The 16,969-nt window shown below is 36.7% G+C and overlaps 1 protein-coding gene across 2 annotated transcripts in view; it reads right to left on the minus strand.

Moving 5' to 3' along the window:
• The window catches only part of LOC146466662 (dyslexia-associated protein KIAA0319-like protein), a 37,389-nt gene that overhangs the window by 13,899 nt on the left and 6,521 nt on the right, over window positions 1-16,969 (minus strand). For both annotated transcript variants that reach the window (XM_085126974.1, XM_085126973.1), the window contains exons 4-18: window positions 15,689-15,739; window positions 13,973-14,364; window positions 12,233-12,666; window positions 9,968-10,148; window positions 8,383-8,418; window positions 7,879-7,923; window positions 6,832-6,936; window positions 5,359-5,456; window positions 4,847-4,940; window positions 4,386-4,478; window positions 2,890-3,034; window positions 1,966-2,030; window positions 1,245-1,345; window positions 1,081-1,140; window positions 351-515 (exon numbers count right to left, since the gene is read on the minus strand). In XM_085126974.1, the coding sequence (XP_084983100.1) occupies window positions 351-515; window positions 1,081-1,140; window positions 1,245-1,345; window positions 1,966-2,030; window positions 2,890-3,034; window positions 4,386-4,478; window positions 4,847-4,940; window positions 5,359-5,456; window positions 6,832-6,936; window positions 7,879-7,923; window positions 8,383-8,418; window positions 9,968-10,148; window positions 12,233-12,666; window positions 13,973-14,364; window positions 15,689-15,739 (2,065 nt within the window). The remainder of the gene's footprint in view (window positions 1-350; window positions 516-1,080; window positions 1,141-1,244; window positions 1,346-1,965; window positions 2,031-2,889; window positions 3,035-4,385; window positions 4,479-4,846; window positions 4,941-5,358; window positions 5,457-6,831; window positions 6,937-7,878; window positions 7,924-8,382; window positions 8,419-9,967; window positions 10,149-12,232; window positions 12,667-13,972; window positions 14,365-15,688; window positions 15,740-16,969) is intronic.

Here is a 16,969-nt window from a genome sequence, read left to right on the forward strand (position 1 = left end):
AAAGCAGCTTTTATGAAGGAAACAATTTTAAACTGTGTTTAACTAAACAGCTTTTAAACGTGTTTAAGCCTTGTTGTAAACAGGGCATTAGATAGTTTTCTCCATAAACACAATTTTCAACGACTTTCCATGATCCACAATTACAATCCATGACTTACTTGGCCTGCAAATTGAAATTACAAAATTTCCTTTGTAGCTTTTCCATGACCAGTACGAACCCTGCACGTGGTTCAGTTGCTCTGGGAGGCTCCTCCCCGGGTACCCCAGTTTTCTCATCTCCTCAAAAACCAACATTTCTAAGTTGTACTTTGACCCAGCATCTAACACATACACAAGATACCCAAGCTCACCTTATCAGAGCCAGCTACTGCCACAGGAGGCGCATTCTTCTCAGGCTGGACTACCACAGTCACACTGGAGCTGGCCGTCTGTCCACCTGTGTCAGTGACTTTCAGCACAAACGTGTAGTCACCCACAACCATGTTAGACACTTTGAGGGTTGGAGAGCTTGTACCCTAAACAAACCAGAAGGATAATATTATCTGAACGGGAACAGTAGGCCTCCACCTTTTCTCAGCCCTATTTTCACTGGACCCTGATAACCTGCAGCTCCATTGTTTTTTGTGTCTAGGCGCATTGTTCTTTTGTTCGTTCTTTTGTCCTCTCGACCAACCATGTAAGACGTTGCAAACGGTGCAAGTCTCCCCAACGGGAAAAACTAAGGGCCATTTATTTAAACATAGTCTACCTTAGGCCGCGGTTTAAGACAATAAGTGGGCCTCCAAATCTGTTGATAAGTGGCTTATTTTAGGGAGATAAATAGTTTTCTAGTCAAGGATGCAAGCCTTCTTGTTACTGTAAACAGCAGACAACGTTTTGATATGACTGTGGACAAAATTGAAAATGGCTTAGAATGTGGTTTTGTTAAACACCGTCTAAACTGTCTTTTAACAACTGACCCTACAATTTCATGTTAGAAAAAGGGTTCATTGTCAAATATTTGAATATTTTTGACCAAAATACAGCAAAATCGCCGTGGCAGTGTCCCATTAAATTACGTAAAACCTTTACTGTACACACCTGCATGTCACCTACAGCCGGACTGGAAGGAGTCTTGCTCCACTCATAGCCAACAATGCCCTGGAACAGTAACACAAAACAACCTTAGTGTATGAACAAACTTTAAAACGTGAAGACAACAACAGGACTGAGAAAATGTCTCGGGAGTTGTTGTACGACTGTACCTTGTCATCAGTACTGCCATTACCATACAGTGTCACATGGTCCACAGGAAGTACAATCACTACGTCATTCCCAGCACGTGCCACAGGAGAGTAATCCTTCTCTGTTGAGGAGAAACAAGAAGACATTAGAGAGGTTTAGAATCGCTTTAACAGCAAAGGTAAAATTCGCACTGACGTTTTCTTGATAAAACGAGAATAAATGAGAATAGTGCAAAGCAATTCTGGCCTTCTGGCCCCAGTTGTCCAAAGAGCTTTATCCAGTGCGCAGATAAATCGCTATCCAGTAGATAAAATGTATTGGTTGGAGTACATTTTATCCTCTGGATAGCGATTTATCCACTATATAGCGTTATCCACTTTTTGAACTACCGGAGCCTGGCCTTTTATGCTAACGCAAAACTAATCAATTTTACTGAAAAAACTGAAGACAGAGATCAGCAAATATAGGATAGACATGGTCACGTGGTCATTTCTGCCATTCGCCGTTTGCCATAAACGTAATTTTACATCTCACTGTTGTCAAGTGTGCTTCCTGTTTAAGACTAACTTGAGATACAAGCCAACACTCAAGTTGTCTAAAGAATTTGCTTGTGAGCAATAATTTGATTGAAGAATTAAATCCTTATTATTCCTCCCTTGCTGTTCAACTTCCTCCAATAAGCTGGTCAAGGGGCATACATGTAACAGTAACAAGTAATAAGAAATGAATAATTTTTCTAACCATCATTGACAGTCACTGTTGCTGTGGTTGAATCTGATTCACCATCTGAGTCAGTGACAGTCAGCCTGTAAGCATAGCAGATACAGGGCATAATTCATTAAATTTTGATTAAAATCACATCACATGTTTTGGGGGCAGTGCAGCAGAATGGTTCTAAAGAGGCACAGGCTTGTCTAAGCAATCTGGTCCCAGATTAAAAGGATTTGTTTCATGATAGTGCCCCCCACCTGGCATCATAACTTTGCAAGTATAAAAACTAAGACAATGAGGCTTAAAGGATAGATAGAACGACCGAGTATGCTTCCTTTAAGGTCTGCAACGGGAAACCATGACATCATACAGGTCGTGATTACGTCATGATTGCCTAATGGCGGTCATCTTGGATCACCATACATGTAGATCTTGGATTTCTGGATTTCCCCAAAACGTCAGAAAAGCACCAAAATTGAACGAAAAGTAATCAAAACCAATAAAGGAACACTAATATCAGCTAAAAACAAAAAAAACGTTATAGCAAGAAAAGTAATTAAATTCCTTCATTTTAAAAAGGGATTTTCCAAAAACTACCTGTCAAAACTTGGTTGCCATGGTAACATCAAAGTCAATATACACTACCATATTATTTCTCTCAGACAAATAATTATTTCTGAAAAAGTTCAGAAATTTCATGCCACTTGCTCAAATAATTATAAGAAAAAGTCATTCAGGTTCAAAGTCGTCAAGGGCAGATTCCCCCCCCCCCCCCCCCCCCACTGGTCTAGATACGGTTATCGCTTTCTCCAAGTTGTCTAAATCCACTCAAGATGTACAAACGGGTAACGAGCTCAAACCTGTAGGGAAACCAGCTAATAAATTAAACTGCCATGCTACGGAATGATACCAACACTACATACTTGTCCTTTATCCCAGGTTCCATCAACTTACTTGAAGGTGTATATTCCAGGCACAAGCGACTTGAGCTGTAGCACTGACGAGTCAACTCCTGAACTCATCATCTTGTTCTTGTTGTTTAGAGGTCCTTTCACCTCTTCCCATTTGTACTGAGTGATCTTATCATCATCTGAACTCTCTGAAAAATAAATAAATAAATAAATAAATAAATAAACGAGCGAACGAACGAACGAACGAATGAATGAAATAAGTTCCTTTTATTTTATTTGGTTTCTCCACTCCTAATACTAATACACAAGTATTAAATATCCTAGCAGTACGCAGTATAAAGGATGTTTGTCCCATAAACCTTCTTTAATGACCTTAGCTCCCACAAGTCTCCTGTAGCTCAGTGGTAAAGCATCCGACCTAGTAATTGGAAGGTCTTAGGTTCGACCCCTGATAGGAGCACTCAGATTTTTTTCCGAGTATGCCTGTGCCACTTATTGAATAATACATGTACATCATTCACAAATATTAAACAGTTACAAAAATTAAATAAACAATTACAATTAACTGGAATAAAAATATTAATTCATATTGGGGAGGAGAGGAGAGGGGCACCTCTAGTAAAACTAATACTGCACCCCTTATAATAGGCCAATCAACTGTTTATTTAAAAGTTAAAATTACATGTAAGTAGCACAGAAAAATAGAAAGAAAAGCAAAAGGAAAAAAAAAATAAGATAAAGAGTCTACTTGAAAACGAATCTATAGGTGAATAATGCATCATTAATATTGAGCAAGGAATGTACATGTATCATTAATATTTAGCAAGGTGATAGTGATAGAGTGCTTTTCTGAACATTTTTTAAGTGGATTTGACTGAGGAATGTTATTCCAAAAGCAGTTTCAAAGAAATGAGAAGCCTTTCTACCAATTTTACAATATTTCAACATTGTCGTAACACAGTCTTTTCCTTGAGTTTAATAATAATAATAATAATAATAATAATAAATCTCTTTATTAACATATCCCAAGGAAATTGTTATTTACAAGTTAAAAGTAGAAAAAACAGCTATTAAAACCTATTTACAATTCATTTCGATTAAAAAAGATACTATTGTCAAGCACAACAGAGCTATTTTCAAGCACAATTTTGTTGAAGAATAAACAAATGTCATAAAGTTACGGCAATATTCTTATTTGTTATAAAAAAAAAAATCATGATCGCATTCTGGGTAAAAAATATTTGGAACTAAAAATAAGGTCCTTAAAGAAAAACAACTCTTACTAAAAATATACGCGGATATCACTACCATTACCCACTAAAATTACGAAAATTACTTAAGATGATGGTAATAATAATAATAATAATAATAATAATAATAATGATGATGATGATAAAATAGACAAAAAGAGGGTTTCGTAAGCACATACATGTAGTGTGGAGGTGATCATTGGCAAAGTGTGGTCACAACAGTACATGTATTTTTGAGATATTGCTAAATAAATACATGTACAGTGTATGTTGCAACAAAAATACTCACTTGATCCATCAAGGACCACTTCATTAGTTGGAAGAGTGATGGTCTGTTCTTTGGGGGAGATGTCAGCACGAGGTGGCTTGTTCACACGAGGAGCTACAGACATGACATGCAAATAATAAAAAAATTACAATGGAAGACAGTTAAGACTACTGCAAGCAAACACAACCCGAGAAAGTTGGAATCATATATTCAAATTTATATTCTTACAGTCGAGTCTCCTGCAAATGGACATCCCTAGGGCCACAAAAAATGTCCGCTTAAGAGAGGTGTCCACTTATAGGAGGTCAAAAAATTAATGTAGTGTTGGATGTAGTTGAGAACATGGTCCTAAGTGTCCGATTATGGGAAGTGTCCGTTAGCGGAGGTTCGACTGTACTAGTTATTATAAACTTTTTTACCATAGTTACAGTGCCTTTGATATATACAGTGTACATGGACACCTGTACATAGTTGTAGTTTACCTGGAACTACAGTGACATTTATGAATGCAAATCCATAAGCTTGGTCTGATCCTATGACCTTCACCTTGAACTGGTACACACCTGTCTGGTCAAGCTGTGAAGAAACAAATTAATTTTGTGTTTTATAATGATACAACTGTGCGCTAGCGTTGTTTGTTTGTTTTTGTTTCTTTGAATGTTTGTTTTTCTATTTCAAACTGAGATTGCTGAGGCTAGTGAAAGCCAAAATAATAATAATAATAATAATATTATTATTATTATTATTATTATTATTATTATTATTATTATATTAATTATATTTCATAATGAGAAAGAGAATGAGTGATGATGATGATGATGATGATGATGGTGATGATGATGATAATAATACGCTGTACATGCATGCATGTACATGACGGTTTAAAGTTAATTTGTACAATAATTATTATGAAATGAATTTTTTTGTTTGTGGCGGTCAACGACATGCCTGATCTGCACTAGATTGACTGTCATACATGAAAATAAAAATATACCTGACTGAGTATAACTCTTCTAGAGTCCTGTCCTTCCATGTAACCATGACTACCTTCAGGAGCTGAGATCTGCTGCCAGTGGTATGTGTAGGGATTTTCTAAATCATAGATTGAACAACATCCAGCGTTACATTGTACATGTAGGTGTTTTGTAGTTTTGTTGATTGAAAAGACTTAAAGGCTAGTCATTGGCTGTTTTTGGCCCAGCTTCTACAATAGACCCTTCTCCAAAATGGCGGCCAAAAATTCAAATAAGTTAAAATTAAAAACGTATACCAGCATTAGAAACAGCACTTTTACTTTAGTAACCCTGCACAGTTTCAGCTTATCAGGTGTAATATCAGCTGAGAAAATGTAAGTTGAAAAATGAAAACTTTACAGACGTTTATATGACTGGGGGTATGACGTCCGGTACCCCCAGTCATACAAACGTCTGTAAATTTGTCACAAATTTCATCTAACATTTCCTAAGCTGATATAACACCTAATACGCTGTAAAGTAAAGGTGCTCTTTCCAGTGCTGGTATCATTTTTTCATTCAGTTCAATTTTAACTCATTCAAATCTGTTGCCAGCATTTTGGAGACGGGTCTATTGCAGTTACACCTAGAAACAAATATGGCTCCTAACCACAAGGCCGACCACTTGGAGGCCCTGGTAATGAGTTCATGGATTTCACTTTACAGCTGTAGTTTTATGTCCAGAAAAAGAATGATAGGGCTGGTATCTATTGAGGAAATGGAAGAATAGAAAAATTCAGGGAATAATTAAAGAACTGCAGGCAACTGACACTTTACATGTTGCGCTCCTAACTTCTTGACTTTTCACCTTGAGGGGTAAAGAATCGTAAAATCTGAGACCCGCCGAGACACCGAGACCTTCATTTAAAATCCGAGACCGAGACTTAACTACTTTTTCTAAATCCGAGCCTGAGACGTCGCGATGCAAAACGTGTTTTTTACTAACACTGCCGAAAAGCACAGTACGGCAATTTACGAGCAGAATTTATCCAAGCTTACATGTTTAACAGAAGCTGCAGAAGCGATTGCGATGTTGAGCCGTTTTTCAAGATATTTATTGTTTGTTGTCAGTTTAGGACGGTTAATTCATTTTCGCTTGGTTTGCGAGACTCCGAGATTCAAATTTCAAAATGCGAGATTCCAAGACCCATTTTATTTTTTCGAGCTCTAGATTCCGAGACTCCAGTTTGAGATGCCGAGATTTCGAGACTTGCCGAAAATTTGCCGAGACCCATCATTTTTCAAAGACCATTCTATACCCCTACCTTGTGGTCTCCTTGGTTTTTTTTTTAAGGGAACATCCTTAATTACAGTTCAAACATTCCAGAATTTGTAAATGTACATGCATCCATATGGTCAGACAATGTTCAATGATCTACATGTATTTTCCACACTGGTAATGCCTCAATAGTAGAGACAATAAGAGGGTGTGAAACATCACATGAAATGATTACCTGCTGTCTCTTTGGGCCACGCACTGGCGTACAAGCTTACAGTGTTCACTGGCAATGTCAGTACCTTGTTATCACCAGCAGAAACTTGAAGGGATGGGCGTGGTGCTGAGAGAAAATAAGTGAAATGGAATGCCATATATTGTTACCTTATTCCCTTTCAAAAAACACATGCACAATGTGCCGTGTTTGTACAATCATATTAAAAAAAAACATAACTTTTTTGTAAGTTATTGTTAAGAATTAACACACTGTATAATATGCACAGTGGAACCCCGCCTTACGACCACCTTGGTAATACGGTCACCTCCGTTATTATGGCCAATTTTTTTTTTCTTGAATTTGCGAACGGGACTTCGTGATGCTCAACGAGTTTGCCTACAAATTCTAAAGGTCCCTGAAGAGTCTCTTGGCCGAGACGAAATGCCGCATCAGACTAGCCACGAACAATTCACAAGTATTTGACAATTTTTTTGGCCCGGTAAAAGGGCCATACAATTTCTTATTACAAAAACCCTTGTTAATATGGTCACCCGTTAATACGGCCAACGGCCACATTTTGAAATCCCAAACTGTACAATCCTTTATAATTTCACCCGGTTAATAAGGGAAGTCACGCTAAATTTAGAAAACCAAAACGCCTGTGACACGTCAATTTCATTGACCTCTACCATTTACTCTAATCAAACAACCGATTTCCTTAAGTTTACAAAGTCAGCAACACTCCTCCCTGTTTTCATTACAAACATGACAAAGGAATCACAGTAAATCTTGACGCTAACATCTGCTTTTAATAGGCAAATTACGAAGCGATTAAGTCAATGTGCTTCGCAACAAAGATGATTGATACTACTAAGTTCAAGTATTTTGTACAATTCCGTACAGTACATCTAATGGGTTGTTCTGGAAGTGCGAATGTGATCTACTTTGGCATTACCACCCTTAAGCCATGGAATTTGACCCTGCCCCGATAATACAGCCAATTTTTGGGGACCCATTGGTGCTTGTATTGACGGGATTCTACTGTATTTTCAAATTGTATGAACTAACCTACTGGTGTGGAAGGCTTTAGTGGTGGCTTCTCAGTTGTGGTATCTGTCAGAAACATAGCAACATTAACACAGTAAATGAATTCAGTATGAATAAATGGCGTCAGTCAGTCAATCAATCAATCAAACCAACCAATCACGGTTAACAATCACCCAGTGCACACTAAAGATGTACACTTTTGGGATGAGTACAAAATTGTATTTTCCTGTATCAAGAGAAGCTTTAAACACATGTAGCAAATACATGTACATGTACTCCCAAAATGTACAAGGTCTGCTATGCACACGGTGAAAACCAAAAACAAGAGAAATTTAAAACCAAGGAATATTTGCAACAGGTAATTAAATAGAGTTTACATTCAAAACCATGCTGCATATGCTGCTTGCTTATGGTTTGCATGATTGTGTACTAAATTATTATTTTTGTTATATAATTATATAACACATATTTTGTTATTACAGTGTATAACAGTTCAAGCAATTCCTTTCAAGTAAGTCACCTTACCCTTTAAAACAGAATCAGTTTTATTGGTAACAGGCCCTGCAAAATTGATTAACAAAATAATATTACTTTTTTTAGCACTATTCCACACAATAGTTATATATAGAGTACATGATTTTCATGTTGCAAAGCAGTATCATACACTGTACATGTATGTGATCACAAGGGCGTTCACGATCACTCCTTTCACCATGATCTTGCCTTTAGCAATGTGTGATTGGTGTGACCACTCCTGACCAGTGACTATGATTCTCTATGGTGCGTGATCACGTATGGTCTGTGATGGCTTTATTGTCCAAACATTTTCATTAGGGAAAAATTGAAAAACAAAAAAAACCAAACTGGATATGAATCTCGTCCAAATAGTCCAAAATATCTATTATCTATTATATTTATTACGTAAAAAATTTCTGTACTCTATCTGAATTTAAAGCCCATACTTACTGCACTTAAACCCGGGACACTGTAGTAAATCTTTCTTTACTGCGTGTCGTTCAGTCTTAAACTGATTTCATGGTTCGTTTTTTGTGTCAAAAGCTTAATCTGTAACATACATGTTATAAGCGTTTTTTTGCTCCGTTCATCAGTCCCACACAACATTTTTTAGCAGCTTTTTAAACTACTAATAAAAATGAATAATATTAGGATGATCAAATTCAATCCAGGACCTGATACGTTGTGGCATATACATGTATATGTTGTCTTCTAAGCTCGATTCCTTTCACTAACTCGATCCAAGGAGAAAATCAAGGCTGCTTTTCTGCATGTTTGTGACAACGCACTGAAAATATTTCCAAAATACGATTCTGACTTCAGTTTCAAGAAATATAGCACCTTTTCTCCGAATTCCATGACAAGTGCATGTTGGAATTTTACATGCATCTGAAAGGTCTCTTGAGACATCTGCCGGTTTAATCTTAAATTGGCCAAATGTCATGAACCTGCTTCGAATTACCTCAACCCAATCGTGTTACAAAAATTGTCCTGAAAATAAACTCGACCGGCTCGAAGAGCGGGAACATTTTCAATGCGAAGTATCTTCCCAAATCAATTTGGGAAACAGTTTAATGTTTTGCTTTTCTGGAGCGAAGATCTGCACCCGGCCATTTTGTAAACAACAGACTGTTCCGTCGGATTGTCTCCGACTGTGTAGCCGGTTTCACATGGATGTTTGAAGTTCACCCTCCCGCAATAAATGTACTCTGAGGACTTCTTTGGTCTGCTATGAAATGAAATGACTCTTGCAAGTTGTATTTTAGTTCATGTTTCCACAAGGGAAATAATATTGAAGAACATTCCAATTATTGAGGTCAGCAACACGATCATACAATAAAATTATGATGACTTTACATTGAAAGTGATCGCGGTTAGCTTCCTTCTGAACCATAAAAAATAATTATTAGTTCACGTTAGCCTTTGTAGTTCTTAACTTGTCAAAATGTACATGCAATCAGATAAGATTTGAGGCCTATTACACTGTAATGGTACACGTACATGTACATTGTTACCGACTGTTACATGTATCCAGCACTCAGAATGTGCCTTAGCAATATATTACTGGTCCTGAGCCACGAATCACTTCACTTACCAAGTGTAACTGCAGGACGAACTGATGAAGAGACATTGTCACTGCTCTGGGCCATATTTACTTCAGCAGCCTCGGTTGTGATATTTACAGTTGTTGGCACATTTGAAGGACTTGCTACATCTTGCTGTATTGAAGAAACTGTTGACAACGATGAAGTTGATGGTGATGGGAGTGGAATGTCCTACGAAAAAACATTGAATTAAATTAATTGTATAGTGTAGCTTCAATCATTGCGTGGCCTTTAATTTTGTGTGTTCCTTTCATTTTTTTTGGCTTTGAAACCAAGAACTCAACACATACAAATAAACAAATTCAAAACTTCAATCTAGGCAACAACCCAAAAGTTGCGTTACAGGGCCTTTCCATGAACCCCATTTGGTGGGGAGCAGGGATGGCGCAGTGGTGAGAGCACGCGCCTCCCACCAATATGGCTCGGGTTTGATTCCCAGACTCAGTGTCATATGCGGGTTGAGTTTGTTATTGATTCTTGTCCTTGCTCTGAGAGGTTTTTCTCCACTGCAAATACATGTGTACATGTGTACATGAACTTAATTTGGTTTTTTCCCTCTCTTTCAAAACAAACATTTCTAAATTCCAATTCAATCTGGAGAGTGCCCACATACATCTACTGTAAAGTAAATTTGATCATCTCGTCATGTAGTTATGCGCTATACATACAAATTTACAAATGTTCAAATTGATCTGAAAACATTTTAAATTAAAAAAAAATTATAAATACTGCTTAATGTACTTTTTTCAAAGACATCCCATGTTTATTCAAATATTTTGTACTAAAAATTTGGATCAGTTGTTACAGTGGTAGCTTACTATTGAGTACTCAGAAATAGAGGAATTAGGGGGAGTCAAAATTAGGTCTTAAGGAGGTTTGGGTTGGTAAGATAATAAGGCATAATAATTAATCACTTATTGAATATTATAAAATAAAATTATTGCAGAACTTTAATGATACCAAGTATTAAAAACTTTCATTAATTTTACCCATGAGTGGGGTTACACTGTGTTTTACTACACAAAAAAAGAATAATAGGGCTGCCATGTTTTGAGGAAATGGAATAATAAAACAGGGCTTCTGATATTACGCGATGGTGCGATTTCGCGTAATCGGCCTCAAATCGCATCCGATCACATAATTCCGAAAAAATCGCATAATGCATGAAAAATCGCACAATTTGAACAAAACAGACTATAAATGATTGCTTTAGCTTAAAAAATCCGAAGATACACGTCATTTCAAGGTGATTTTACCTTTCAAAAACTTCAGAAACCTTTCAACCTTCGATGTTGTTAAAATCGATCTCCAAGGCGTTATTTGCGTGTTTACGCGGTCGGGGCCTGGTACTAAATTTAATTCTAAAGCCATTGCCTATTGGTACGGCAAAAACAGTCCTTTTCTGTGAGTTGACAAATCAGAATTGCTGATATATATTCATGACAGATGACATATGATATCTATACTCGTGTTGTAAGTATCAGCGAAAAACAAACCGGGAAAAGCGCTTCAAGACAGGCAAATCATGTAGCTGCCTTTGTCGAATGCAAAACTACGTCTTCATGGATAAGTTTGTTGTTAAAACGCCGCTTGTGTCTTCGACAGAAAAGAAAAGCTCGCACCTTCCAGTAAATATAACTGCAAAGGAGAGGGCAAGAAAATACTGGGAGGTAAATAGCAAATTCTACAAATACATGTAGAGTTTAACCAGGAAATCAGCGCGTGCGAAAAACACTTATACTAACCTGTTTTACTCCAATTTACAAGTATGCATATACGTAGATGCTAAGTTATTGTTCCTTTATGTTCTAATTGTCGTTTGAACAGCATAAAAGTGGTTTTCTTCCTCTGAAACCTAGTAAAACATGCATAAAAAAGCTCCAGAAAAAATCGCATAATTTGCATAATTTTCCGCATAATAGTCCCTTCTTATCGCATAATTTGCCATGAAAAAATCGCATAATTTCCATTTTTTTATCGCACTCTATCAGAAGCCCTGATAAAACAATTCATATTAAATAATAATTAAAAGAACTACAGGTAAACAACTGGAAAGAATCATAAAAGAAAATTAATAATATCCAACATGTGCAAGGTATCAAGTCATTGATAATAATTATAACATTATACCAGAGCTTAAAAAAAAATAAGTAGATAAATACATGTACATGTACCGTGAATTTTGTTAACAATGGCCTCATTTTAATAATTTATCAAATGAATAAATGTACATACAAACATTGACTTGTACTCACCTTTTCAGAAACATTCTCTTCATCTTGATTACTAGGGATCATAGTCGTTTCAGGACTGATTTCCCCAACAACAGAAGACATCTGATTTTGCTCTGGGGCAGTCGGGTTTATTTCTCCCAAAGAAGCCTGAAGAAAGCTTTGATTCTTTGAAGGATCATCATCTGTGATCACTGATTCTACTGGCAACCTATCTGTTTCACTTGTAGGCCTTGTCACGGCAGCTTGATTTGTTGAGCTTCTTTTGGAAGATGTTGTCTTTTGTGTCGAATGCACATATTCAGTAGGCACAGGTTTAGTTGTATTAGATTCTTCATTGCCATGATCCACAAACATTGCCTTGAGATCCTTCGAGCTGTCTGCATCTAACACTTTGGCCTTTTCTGCTTTTTCATTCTCATTTAGGTCCATAGTTTCTACAGATACCGAATCTGAAGCTGAAGAAACAAATGACAAAACCTTAATAAGAAACTCAATCCCTACAAAGTTAAAATTTTTATTTATCTGGGCCTGGTATTTCGAAAGCTGATTAACGCTAATTCACAATTAAAAGTTAAACGAGGTTTTCATCATGTTCGTTAAAAATGGTTTAAAAGGCTGATTTCAAGCTAAAGGTAAAGAAAAGTCTAAGTCAATACTGAAGGACAAAAATCTTTTGGAAGAATCTTTATTGGTTGGTATTTAAACTCAAATCAAAAGTCATGTTAATCCAGGATTACATGTTGCTTAATCGGGCTTTAAACAAATGGGCCCTGGTTGTTTAGTGTACAGTGTAGCAACATGTCACAATAAATAAAAGATAAATTAAAATTAATGGGAATTTCAGTGGCCCGGCCACAGCGTGGCTCTTTAATCCACTGTTTCCAGGTCGAATTGTCATTAATTTTGGGAATGTTGGCCTTTGTGGAGGGAGGAAGATCGGAGTTCCCCGAGAAAAACCCTCAAAGCAGGGACAAGAACCAACAACAAACTCAGCCCACATAAAAAAAAAAAAAATTATGGCGTCAACACCACCACACTGGTGGGAGGCAAGTACTCTCACCACTGCACCATCCCTGCTAATCACCATAAAGATGGGGAGTGCATGTCGCCTTCAATTTAGTCAGTGAGAGAACATTGTGCTTTTCAAATTCAAGTTCAAGTTCAAGTTTATTCAAAAATTCAAAAATTAAGCAAAAAAGAAAGACTGGCTGGCCTGCAGGTAGCGAGAGCTAATCTAGGCAGGCCAGACTTACAACTGTTTAAGGATAAAATTAATATTATTATACAGTTATTACAAGCAAAGACAGAACAAATGGAATTTAGGGGAGGTAGAGAAATCACGAGTAACGCACACACACACAAAAGAAAAAAAAAGCCAAAACAAAAAAAACAAAACAAAAAAAAAACTTTGTACTTTCTGCTGGTTTATGCTAAAGTGTACAGCTGGACAGTGCATAATTATACTCTTCAAGAAAAACAAGGCTAAAATATTGAGTCAGCCAAATTTGACACCAGACGGTTGCTCTCAGCCCTACAATGGTCGGTACTGAGCTTAAAGGGTGAACAGCTTTTATTAAAATAATGAATATACATTCATTTTCTTATGAAAATAATGGTACATGTAATAATGTTATCCCAGTACTGCTAGTGATGATAAAAATCTGACCACTGAACGAATATGACATTTGTAATTGGCCAGTCAATGGTCAAATGAAAAGGAAAATAAAGTGTAAATGTTCTGTACATAGTTTTAAATATTACCTGAAATACCCAGGCTGATGCAGCCTTCAGGCTCCACTGAGTCCTTGGGTGGTAAAGCAGAACAGTTTGGTAATATCACAGCCAAGTAATTAAACTCCCTTGCAACTTTAAAATCAGATGCACAAGCGCTGTTTTCTAGCTCTTCGCAGTCCTCTTTACACAGTCTTACTGGGCTTGGTTTGCTTGAGTTTGAGCAGTAGGGATACGTGTTGACACAGATAGCTTTTAGTGCATATTCTGCACACTGTTTAAGGAGTCGCGGCTTGATCAGGCTGAACGGGCTTCGAAGATTCTCCTCTAGTGTTTTTGGACTTTTGCTTATGTACAAAAGCTTGTTTTTGTCTAGGTAGTCATTGCAGATGTGACCATGGTAATGGTGGCAGCTTGCTTGTCTAGTACATAATAATAAAAATAAAATTAAAAACAAGAAAAGATTGAAGGGGCGCCAACATAAGGCCCTGAGTGACTTTTGATATAAAGTCTAATTCTCTTTTTGTTTCATGCCACAAGCGAATACAAGGCAATTTGGAAGGAGAATCTAGCAATATCAGAAGTCACTTAGGGCTATTTTCCAGGCCCCCCTTCAATTAAAGGAGTAGACAATGAACAAATTGGCTGAGATTTTTTTTTTTTTTGGTAAAAATGCATTTAGCCTCTTAGGGCCTTTCCACACTAGTGAAAAATCTGTTTATTCAGACAAATTTTCTGTCATCATCAATGCCTTACAAATGCGGATGGTTTGTGGCGACTTTACAAATTTTGTTCAAGACGGGTTGATCTTCGAAGGCACCGCCGACAATTTTTGCCGCGGGTAAAAACTGGACAAAATTGATTAAATAAACAAAATTGTGTTTTTCTTGTCAATTATTTTTTGTAAACTAGGCCATTACTAGTGCTTCAACTGTTGACAGATTGGACAGAGTGTGAAGTGTAAATAGCTTTGAGTGCGGATACAAACTTTGACTACAAAAAGTTGCCTCGACCAAATATTTTGCGCGGACTATTACAAGGCAATTCCTGAGTTGTGTGCTAGTGCGGAAAGGCCCTGATTGATGAAAATTTTTGTTAAAACATTGGCAAAGTTGCTGTGCATACATGTATTAGTCAAAGGTCAGACCTCTGAAAAAATCCCCACTCTTGAACCAAAGGGCTCCGCATTTCAGTTTCTTAACGATACCCTACGTATATGTAATTTTTGATAATTTTCTCATTTCAAGAATAACAAATATTGTGACCTTACGGTATCAGTTCGAACGCATGGCATGTGAACGGATGACAAACGGATAGACAAGCAGTTTTAAACGGATACCGTGAATGGCTGAAAGGCTTGAGAAAAAAATTTGAACGGTTGGAGTCGAACGGTTAAACGACTAAAGGGAAATTTTGAACGGATGAGGTGAAACAGCTGAGCAGCTGAAGAAAATTTTTGAACGGATGAAGTCAAACGGCTGAACAGCTTATGAGCACTTTCTGGTGCAGGGAGCAATGATGGTGATGACGATGTAATCACCCTACACCAACACATTACATACAGGCTAGTGCAATCACGAGATACCATTATCACCACCATCACCATCATTGTTATTATCAGCAATAAACAACATTGCTGTACATGTGCATGTAGGCCTACTGTAATAGAACTTGGAACTTTTTTGAAAGTGTATTACAAGTAGAAATTAGACTTCAAATGTTGTTTATTTCATAATTTTTTTGTACCTTTTCTCCCTAATAAGTGTCTTGTCTGCATTATAATCCAATGCAAGTTTACTAGGAAGGAAACAAATTAAGATGCTTTTGTCTCAACAGTTTATGTACATGTACATAATTATATTAATCAGTTTTATTTCAAAGTAATTAGTTTTTGTTATCAAAGCTCCTGAATCGCAGGTTATCATGGATACTGCAATTGTTTACAACGTACATGTAGAAAGAACACACTCCTAATTGCGTTTGGAGTCAAGATTGTATGGGGGCAATGAATGAATGAATGAATGAATGGATCTTGGGATGCATATCTGGCATCCTCTGCAGATTTTGCAGGGGTGGATGACATCATCACCAACTTGGCAAAGGAGAGGGATCAAGATCATCAAACACACTCCCCAATCTTTGATTATTACCAGACACTCTACAGTATTATTATTAATAGCAGAGCTGTCATTAAGAGCCGTAACCCGTAACACCTGTTACGGCTGAATACCCTTCAAAGAACCTTGATCTTACAGCTGATCTTGATGGTTGAAGGGTTATTTTACTCAGAAATTAACAAAACTGTTACGGGTGAGAAGCTTAATGCAACATGTGGCTGAAAACTTAATGACAGCCCTGAATAGTATGTGTATATATTCTGTAACTAAAGGAAACATTCCATCAAACAGTCTTTATACATGTACCATCAATGTACCGTATTAATAAATTTTTGACAGTAAAAAACCGCGTGTAAGAACCTAGTGGTTTAAGAACCTGCTAGCAGAAATTTGCCATTTTAATACCCAAAATATGAGACCCTGTTTAGCCAAGAAAGATCAAGCAGGTTATATGTGGGTAACAGTTAAATTATGATAAACATTTTAAACAAGGAGTTTGACTTTGCGATTGCAAATTTATATTACAAGAAAATACCAAACTGTAATTACAAATAAAAGTATTAGTTTCTACAACAAAAAAGAGTCTATATAAAGTACAGTTGTGAATAAATACTGTATATTTAAGGACCAAACACAAGTTTATATATTTTTCTGGTAATCAACAACTATACATGTACAGCTGTTTGCAGAAAATAATTTTGAACCCCCCAAAATATATCATTATATCCATACATCTGACATTCTTTGGTAAAATTGTGCATGGGTTTCACGCATTTACTTTTCATATTCAAATTTGCAACCATATTAAAACAAAAGGGCTCTTCTTTTCCTCTGGTTTCACATTAATATTAACAACGTAAATGTAACACCTCACGTCAGGAATATGGATAAAGTGATATATTTTGGGGGG

This window comes from Pavona decussata, unplaced genomic scaffold, assembly GCF_977016875.1.
Source record: "Pavona decussata unplaced genomic scaffold, jaPavDecu1.1 SCAFFOLD_142, whole genome shotgun sequence".
Lineage (NCBI taxonomy): Eukaryota > Metazoa > Cnidaria > Anthozoa > Scleractinia > Agariciidae > Pavona > Pavona decussata.